Source organism: Nicotiana sylvestris, chromosome 9, assembly GCF_000393655.2.
Source record: "Nicotiana sylvestris chromosome 9, ASM39365v2, whole genome shotgun sequence".
NCBI classification, from domain to species: domain Eukaryota; kingdom Viridiplantae; phylum Streptophyta; class Magnoliopsida; order Solanales; family Solanaceae; genus Nicotiana; species Nicotiana sylvestris.
The window spans coordinates 127,992,463-128,001,814 of record NC_091065.1 but is presented as its reverse complement, the minus strand read 5'-3'; the positions used below and the strand labels follow the sequence as shown (position 1 = coordinate 128,001,814).

The 9,352-nt window shown below is 39.4% G+C and overlaps 1 protein-coding gene across 1 annotated transcript; it reads right to left on the bottom strand.

The window, feature by feature from the left end:
- Positions 1–7,680: 7,680 nt before the first annotated feature.
- On the bottom strand, positions 7,681–8,613 carry LOC138878200 (uncharacterized). Its single transcript, XM_070157866.1, has 2 exons — positions 8,299–8,613; positions 7,681–7,974 (listed from the first exon to the last, which is right to left on the bottom strand). Exons 1-2 carry the CDS (start codon positions 8,611–8,613, stop codon positions 7,681–7,683), a joined length of 609 nt encoding a protein of 202 aa, XP_070013967.1.
- Between the last annotated feature and the right edge of the window lie 739 nt (positions 8,614–9,352).

Genomic DNA, 9,352 nt, shown 5'->3' with positions numbered 1-9,352 from the left:
GTAATGCAATACCAAGGAAGGTGGAAAGCACAAACAATATCAAGGAGAGAGGTAGAATATAACTCGTCATATGGAAATTAGTCATCACTTTGCACAACTAGGAAAAACAACATTTCAATAGTCTTACTACCAAACATCGCAACAAGCTCAACGTAACTATTAACATGGATGAAAATAGTCAAGGAGTTATACAATCTAATTAAAGCATGAAGAACATAATACATGAAGCAAAATGAAGTTAATAAGCTAATTCTACCCATATGCTTGACCCATAACAGACACATATACTCATAACTTTGTATATATGATGCCTCCAATACATATAACATGCAACAAATAGACACAATTGTGAGGCCCCGTGAAAATTTCCACTCTAAACCCGAAAGCTCGTAGTGGCAATTAGGATCATGTGATAGTGATGCGTAAAATTCTTCGTGTCGAGCCCTTTTTGACTAATCTATGCTCTAAAAAGTCAAGAAATAATGTTTTCCAGAAAAATGCAATTCTGCGGTCGAGAATGCGGTCGCATATCAGGTATGCGGACTGCATAGTCGCCGCAAAGTGAGTCAATGTGTTGGTCAATTTAAAGTAAACTATACAGTCGATTATGCTATCGCACAACCCATATGCGGACCGCATAGTCATCGCATAATTCCCTTGGTATTTTGTAATGTGTAGTTTTGCGGTGCATTATGCGACCGCAGAATGGGTATGCGGACCACATTTCTGCCACATATCCAGACAGTGTGTTCAGGTTTGGGGGAGTATTTTTGCGGTCCATTATGCGGACCGCATGTCGACTTCGTGATCGCAAAAGGCGATCGTAGATATGATTCGGGGCTCCAATTTTTTAAATTTTAAACCCGACCCTCTATCATTATATTCGGCGTAATAGCTCATTTTGAGCCTATTTCCTGATATTTCTAGAGTGAGAGGGAGGGGTCTAAGAGAGAGAAAGTGCTTCTCATCAAATTACTCCATGAATCTTGGTAAATCATTGAAGATAATCAAGTGAGGGACCTAAACCCTCATCCAAAGAGGTAAGGCTTCATCACCTCAGCTCTTATTTTTATACTTAGCTATAAAGGGGTCATTAGTGAGGTAATTCATTGGTATAAGAGTGGATTTCCTGCATGCATATCAAACCTTAGAGTGTTGGGGGGTAGTGAACTAAAGAGAAAAGCAATTGGGGTATAGAATGATAGAAATTTCTCTCAAAAAGGGCCTAAGACCACAATGCCCCTTTAGTGTTTGATAGTATGCTCAAAACAATCTAGAATCTCAATCTCGTCTCTAATTCTCGGTTTAATTTGTAATTCTTACACAATAGATCGCAGTGCTAAAAGTTTCGGAATTTTGTAAGGAATAAGGAAAGCTTTATTGAGGTATGTATTGCTAAAACTCCGTCTTTTAGAAATTGAGCTTCATCGTTGGTTGTGTGAGTACGGCAAGACTAAATTGAATTGTTGTATTGATTGATATTTCACTTGACTTGGTGTTGCAACCTCATATGCATGGAAACTGTGTCTCAAATTGATCAACGTGCTATTCTTGATAATTTGAAAAGGTGCAAGGATTATGAATCATGTATCGAAAAGCTTAGACCTTAGATTGAAATTTAAGTGTGTTGTTGTGCCATTTACATGAAGTCTCATCTACGCCTACAACCTTATTTGCTCTTGTGTGCCATACTCTCTTTAATTACAAACCTAATGTTAAAAATGGGAACAATGTGAAACGTGAATTGTGGAATGTGATAATTGTGGCCCCAAGTGCCGGTAAACTAATACATGTGTAACCAAAGATTGGAGTGAGATGAATAATGGAAAATGGTAACGCCTCGGTAAGGCGGCCTAGCCGATCGGGCCGTGATCGGACACCATGACATATACACGTGGCAGTTATGCATTGATGATTGAAACTGGAAGGTGTGACTAGAATATTGGTAACGTCTCCAAGAGATGGCCTAGCCGATCGGGTTGAGATCGGACTCTGCTCAAGATAGCGGTGGTAATGTGAAAGATGTGGAACAGTATGAAATGCCCAACTAAAGTCTATGGAAACATGATGTGAAGGTTGTGTAATTCTTTCATGTTGATAATGTTGTGATCGTTTAAAGCTTTGGAGTGATACTTGTGATTTCCTTAATTGTGTATGAAAGTTATTTCTAATTTGGTGGTGTTTAGTTATACATACTAGTGCTATTCGATGGCGTTTAGTTATACATACTAGTGCTATTCGATGGCACTAACGTCTCTTTTACCGGAGGCGCTACATTTTTTTTAATGAATGTAGGTGGCTCCAAAGCGATAGTTTCGGTCGTGTGTAGCGAAGCATCCCTCTTTTCAAGATCTTGGTGAGCCCCTTTCTCCTTCAAGGGGCTATATTGTATATCTTTGTGTTGTGGACTTTCACTTTTGTGGTATAGTCGGGGCCTTGTTGCCGGCATTGTCATACTTGTCTTTTACATCCTTAGAGGCTTTGTAGACATATGTGTGGGTCATGTGCGGGTGTCGGATGAGTGTACTAACTATGTTGTAATTCTAATTCCCGTTTCTCTAAAGTATAAATGTATGGGACCTCAGAACTCATTTATGGTTTGATGTGGTGATTTAAAATGAACTAGTAATGTGGGATGCACTATCTTTCCTTGGTTAAATAAACGGAAGCATGGTGTCCTTATTCATATTAAGTTCGGTAGGTAGTGTTTGATAAGGCTTGCTCAGTTGGGATCACTCGATTGAGCACCGGTTGCGCCTCCCGAGATTGGGGCGTGACAATAATTAGATCATAATTCCCTCAAATATCGGTTAACCAAGACACTTACCTCTTATTAGTACGTACAAATCAACCCCCTAATACTACCTTTCCTTTAGCACAAGCTTACAAACCACTGGAAAATAACCAATTAATACTCAAATTTTCATGACCCAAAACCACTAACTGACCGTGGTGGTTCCTAACTCACTTTCTAGGCAAGCCAGTATAACAAAACTAAAATATAATTATTGAATTAACATATATAGTACAATTCTAAGGCCAATTAACAAAAGTAACAACGTCGATACATATCAAATCACCCAAAATGGGTAAATGTAGAGGCAAGAGCTCTAAAACAGAAATACAAGTCTGAAAAGCTAAATAAAAATATTGTCTGAAATAATGACAATAGTACAAAATAAAAAAGAGACGCCAAGACTGCGGTCGAGATGCAACTTTACCTCGTCTCTTGGATGACAACTCGACTTGAAGCCTCAACTACTGTGGCTCGGTTCAACACCTGGATCTGCACAATTAGGCGCATAGTGTAATATGAGTACAACCGACCCCATATACTCAGCAAGTATCATAACTAACTTTGGCGAGGTAATAGAAGAAAGAATTATAAATGATACTCGCTGATCACATGTACAGTTTATAAATTTCCTACAAGTACAAAACAATAATAAGATCAAGTCATAAATCACAGAAAGAACCATCTTGGTGTACACAATAACTTAACATACTCTGCTCAGTCAACAATACAGCATATAAAAAAGATATACAAATAACTCAGGTAAACAACCAAGGGAATTGCAAGTAAGATGCAAATATCTAAATCAAGCACTTGCTAGCTTTTCCTCAATTTCCATAATCGTACCAAACCACTAATTAGTTTCCTCAAATCGTGTGTACATTATCAAGAAGGAACATGAGAGGGTGACCCTAAGGGATGGATCCATATCTATATGCTGCACAGACAACTCACGTATTGCGCAGACAACTCACGTGCTAATAAAATCAGTCGCACAAACAATACGCATGCTGTATGAACAACTAATATCCCAATAATCTCAATATCACGGATCTTCATGGATAACTCACGTACTGCACGAACAACTCAAGTGCCAATATCACAATACGCCTAGCGTGATCATATTCTCAATATCACAATCTTCCTGACGTGATTGCATGCTTAATATCGCAATCTGCCCGGCGTGGTCACACGTTACCAGTTCAATCTATATCACACATAAAGCATATATGCAAGAATACATGCAAATGATCAATAAACATAAAAATTTTTACTCCTTGACTGGCATACATGACATGATAAAGTGTGTGCACATGCAAAGTGTGTTGTCATATCTTAAATTGGGTAAATACATCACTAAAGTAGCAATAATCCAGTTCAGTCAAGTGATTAACCTTTATGTAACCTCAAACATGGAACAAGTATCTCATAAAGGGGTACCAATAGGATAAGCATCCTAGCATGAAGCTTAGCACTCAACTCAAGGCATATCATAGCCTAAAAACTACCCCAAGAATGAATAATAACCCGGTGCACATGAAGGGCACTCTATAGGATCTGGTAAAAGGAGTGGAAAAAAGAATTCGGCATGCGTGTTGGAAACAATAAACAAATCAGCTTTTCGAGAAATGCTGGAAGCTCACGTTTTGGAACATTGCAGCATCTGGGTATTTTTTAATAAAACGAACTTTGCATTGTGTCCTACAAATCCTTTCATGTGTGCACATGGTTCACTGTGGAACACATGGAAGACAATACATGTTGTCGAACAAAAGTATCACATGGACACGTGTAATTCTTATGATTTAGCTGTAAGTGGAGTACACGTGATTTTGGATTCTACATTACACGCCTGTCTCTATGGATTATATAATTGGTCTGGGCAGCGGAATCGAGATTGCGAGGAATCAAAAGGATTGAAGGTTTTTTTATTGTTTAAAACTGGAATTTTTTCGATGTATCTTTTTCATCGATGCTTCAACCATTAAGCAATGGGGACAGAAGAGTCAGCGCACGCATGCAGTTTACTAGGATGCACCACTAGGTCGGCAATGCATTTTTATTGCAGATCACGCATGGCTAATAGACACGAATGGGTACTGTTTTGCACGACTGGGTATTGTTTCCGAGCTACCAATTTGGTGGAGGACACGTGATTTTGGATACTACAATACACGTCTGTCTCGAGATTTTTCTGGGCAGCTCAGTCGAGACTGCGAGGAGAACGATATCAAAAGGAGCAAAAATTTTGCTGGTTTTTTTATAGTTTAGTGCTGGAAGTTTGTTCACGCATGCTTCAACATTTAAGCAATGGGGACAGAGGAGTAAACACATGCCTGCAGATTAAACCAAGGATGAAGCTCCTCAAATACTGGCACGCTTCACTGTGAATAAAGGCTTGCAAAATTTTAGTCGACAATACATGTTTCTGCAGATCACGCGTGGCTAATATTTCCCAGAGAGAAAAGGATTACAAGGTAAAATACCTACCAATGCACATGATAAGAGTGAGAAATAATATAATATTATAATAAACAAAGACAACATGGAAGGCAGTTGTCGGCCAACTTGGATTGTTTATTCAATATAATAATGGAATGAGTAACATGGGTATGTGGAAGGAAAGAGAAGTCCTAAAACATCTGATAGTGAAACAAAAGGAAATAGGCTATATTTGCATTCAAATTGACGCAAATTATGGCTACGTTTAGAATCAGCATGGTACACATTTGAATTGGGCTTCAATGGACTGGAAATATAAGGAACCAAAGGACATCTTCGGCTTAGATTTGTATTTTACATTAATGTGATATCAATTTTGAAGTGCAATGCTCAATTTTGATAATAGGCTATTTGTTAAGTTCAGATTTTATTCCTTTCATTTTGTAGGATATCATGACATTGTATTTTGTTTATTAATTTTTTATATAAAAAACTAGCCCTAGGCGCTTGCCTAGCGGATTTCCAAAAAAAAAAAAAAAAAAACCCGGTGAACGCACATGGGCTCAACCCCACAGATGTGCACCACCCATAACAAGTATCTATCACAAATAACTCAGGCAAATAGTGCCTCAACCAAGTTTATGTAAGATACTTAACTTAAGCAAGACAAATAAATCCTCTAATAAGCCCTTCCCGCGTGAATCAACCTTCGGACGGCTTGAATTTTTCCAAAATAATATGATATCATCAATAAAAGCCATAGGAAACGATTCCAAATGATAAAGCTAAGATCTTGAATCAATTATGCAATGTCAACTCAAAAATGTCAACCCCAGGCCCGCACCCCGGAACCCAACAAAACTCACACATTCTGAACACCCATTCCGATACAAGTTCAAATACATGTGTTTCATCCAATTCCAACCCCAAATCGACCCTAATCATCAAATCTCAATCTCCAAAATAATAGTCCAAAACACACACCAATCCCACCTTAATTTCATATAAATAGGTTTAATACTTTATGGATAATCAATAACTAACACCAAAATCGAGTAAGGATCACTTACCCCTTCAATTGTAATGAGAAGCCCTCCAAAAATCTCCCAAGCCGAGCTCCACAACTTCAAATATGAGAAAATAATCAAACCTTTAGAAATATAAAACCTGCCAATGGTTCTGCATCTGCGGACACTTAACCACATCTATGGCTGAGCTTCAACGGTTAATGGACCACATCTGCCATCCCCTCCAAGCACCCTACCTTCAGATTCTACCTCTCACCAAGCATACCTGTGCTTTCGCTTCTGCAGCCTCTCCTACCGACATGTGTTTCCCAGTCCGCACCTGCGGACCCAGCCTTCCCAAGACAATATCCATATATGCGGTCAACAACCACCTCTACGGCCTCACATTTGTGGTCCAACCTATGCAGGTGGAAAACATTGGAACTTGGAAACTTCAGCAATGCAACAAAGTCAAAAAATTATTCGAAATCAACTTGGAACAAACCGAGGCCCCCGGGACCCCAACACAACACACCACCCAATCCCAATACATAATACGAACCAACTCAAGCCCCAAAATCACAAAAAACAACATCAACACTACGAATCACACCTCAATCCAAGCCAAAGGAAATTATTGAACGTTCAACTTCCAAAACCCGTGTCGAACCATATCAAATCAACATGGAATGACCTTAAATTTTGAATACAAGTCCCAAGTGACACAATGGACCTATACCAACTCCTGGAACTAAATTCAACTCATGTCAAACCTATTAACCTTCCAAACCTTCAACTTTCCAACTTTAACCAAATAGAACTAAAACAACCTAGGGACCTTCAAATCAAAATCCAGACATACACCTATGTCCAAAATCACCATACTAAGCTATTGGAACCATCAAAACTCCATTCCGGAGTCATCTACACAAAAGTCAAATTCCGATCAACTCTTAGAATTTAAGCTTTCAACCTTGGGACTAAGTGTCCCAATTCACTCCAAAACTTTCTCGATACCAAACCAGCCACCATGATATGTCTCGTAATCACAAATACACTTATGTAAAGCAAAAAATAGGGGGAATGGGGCAAAATTACTCAACATGACATGCATGTTCTTACATTCTCCCTTTCTTAAACAAACATTCATCCTCGAACGAGTCTAAAAATATTCATGGAGTCTTAAAAAGGTAGGGATATCTTTTCCATATCTCGTGCCCAGTCACCTAAGTAGCCTCCTCGACCAGTCGACCTATAAACCGAACCTTCATTGATTCTATATTCTTCGACCTCAACTTTCGAACTTGCGATCCAAAACGGCCACCGGCTCCACATTATAATTCAAATCCGCATACAACTGCACCATACTGAAGGGAAAAACATGTGACTGATCCCAATAATATTTTTGGAGCATAGAAATATGAAACACAAGGTGAATTATCGATATACTAGGTGGCAATGCAAGTTGTAGGCCACCTTTCCAACTCTCTCAAGCACCTCAAAAGGACCAATATACCTAGAGCTCAACTTTCCTTCCCTATCAAACCTCATAAGACCCTTTATAGGCGACACTCTGAGTAGAACCTTCTCACCCACCATATATGAAACATCACGGCCCTTCCTAATAACATAACCATCCTTCTTGGACTGCGGTGTACGAAGCTGAATCAACTTCACCTTCTCCAAAGCATCATGGACCAAATTAGTGCCCAATAACCTAACCTCCCCAGGCTAAAACCAACCATTCCAAGAACAACATTTCCTCACATATAAGTCCTCACGAGGAGCCACATGGATACTCGACTGATAACTGTTGTTATAGGAGAACTCTGATAACAGAAGAAATTGATCCCGTAAACCTCCAAGTCAATGACACAAACACGTAACATGTCCTCCAAAATCTTAACAGTGCGCTCAAATTGCTCGTCTGTCTGGGATAAAATGTTGTACTTAGATCGAATTGTGAGCCCATTATGATGCTCTCCAAAAATGCGATATAAAATGCATGCCTCAATATGAGATAATAGACACGGGAACACCATGAAGGTGAATAACCTCCTGAATATGGATCCGAGCCAATTGCTCTGAAGAATAGGTAGTCATGACGGGAATGAAGTGTGCAGACTTGGTTAGTCTATCCACAATGACCCATACTGCATCAAATCTCCCCAAGGTTCGTGGAAGCCCAACCACAAATTCCATAGTGATACGCTCCGACTTCCACTCTGGAACATCAAGCCTCTGTAGCAAACCACCATTTTGCTGATGCTCGTACTTTACCTGCTGACAGTTAAAATAGCGAGCAACATGCTCAACAATATTCTTATTCATGCTCTGCCACCAATAGTGCTGCCTCAAATCATGATACATCTTCGTGGCCCCGGATGAATGGAATACCGCGAACTATGGGCCTTCGCAAGAATCAACTCTCACAACCCATCAATATTTGGAACATAGATCCAACCCTGCAACCTGAATACCCCATTATCACCAATAGTAAACTCCTTGGCATCACCATGTTGCACCACGTTCCTTAGGACAAGCAAGTGGGGATCATCATACTAACGCACCTTGATGCGCTCAAATAAGGAATATCATGATATAACACAAAAGAGAACTCTACTGGACTCCGAAATATCCAACCTCACAAATTGACTAGGAAAATCCACAACAACCAATTCTAACAGTTTCTCTCCAACTATAAGGTAAGTAAGACTGCCAATGCTTTTAGCCTTCCTACTCAAAGTATCGGCCACCATGTTGGCCTTTCCCAGGTGATAAAGAATGGTGATATCATAGTCCTTTAGTAGAACTAACCACCTCAGTTGCCTCAAGTTCAGATCCTTTTTCTTGAATAAGTGTTAGAGACTTATGTAATCCTTGAACACCTCGTAAGACACTTATTGAAGATAATGCCTCCAAATCTTAAGCGTGTGAAATATGGCGACCAAATCCAAATCATGTCCTAGGTAGTTCTTATAATGGGGCTTTAACTGACGCAAAGCATAAGCAATCACTCTAACCCCTATATCAGCACATATCTAATGCCAATCAGTGAAACATCACAATAGATTGTATATGAACCTGATCCTGAAAGCAAAATCAGAAC

What these genes read in the sequence shown, in the direction of transcription:
- LOC138878200 (XM_070157866.1), bottom strand. Translation starts at nt 8,613, where the DNA reads ATGTATCATGATTTGAGGCAGCACTATTGGTGGCAGAGCATGAATAAG. An exon ending in CTCGGATCCATATTCAGGAG is followed by an intron (nt 7,975 to 8,298) that starts GTTATTCACCTT and finishes GGTTGGTTTTAG; the next exon opens with CCTGGGGAGGTTAGGTTATT.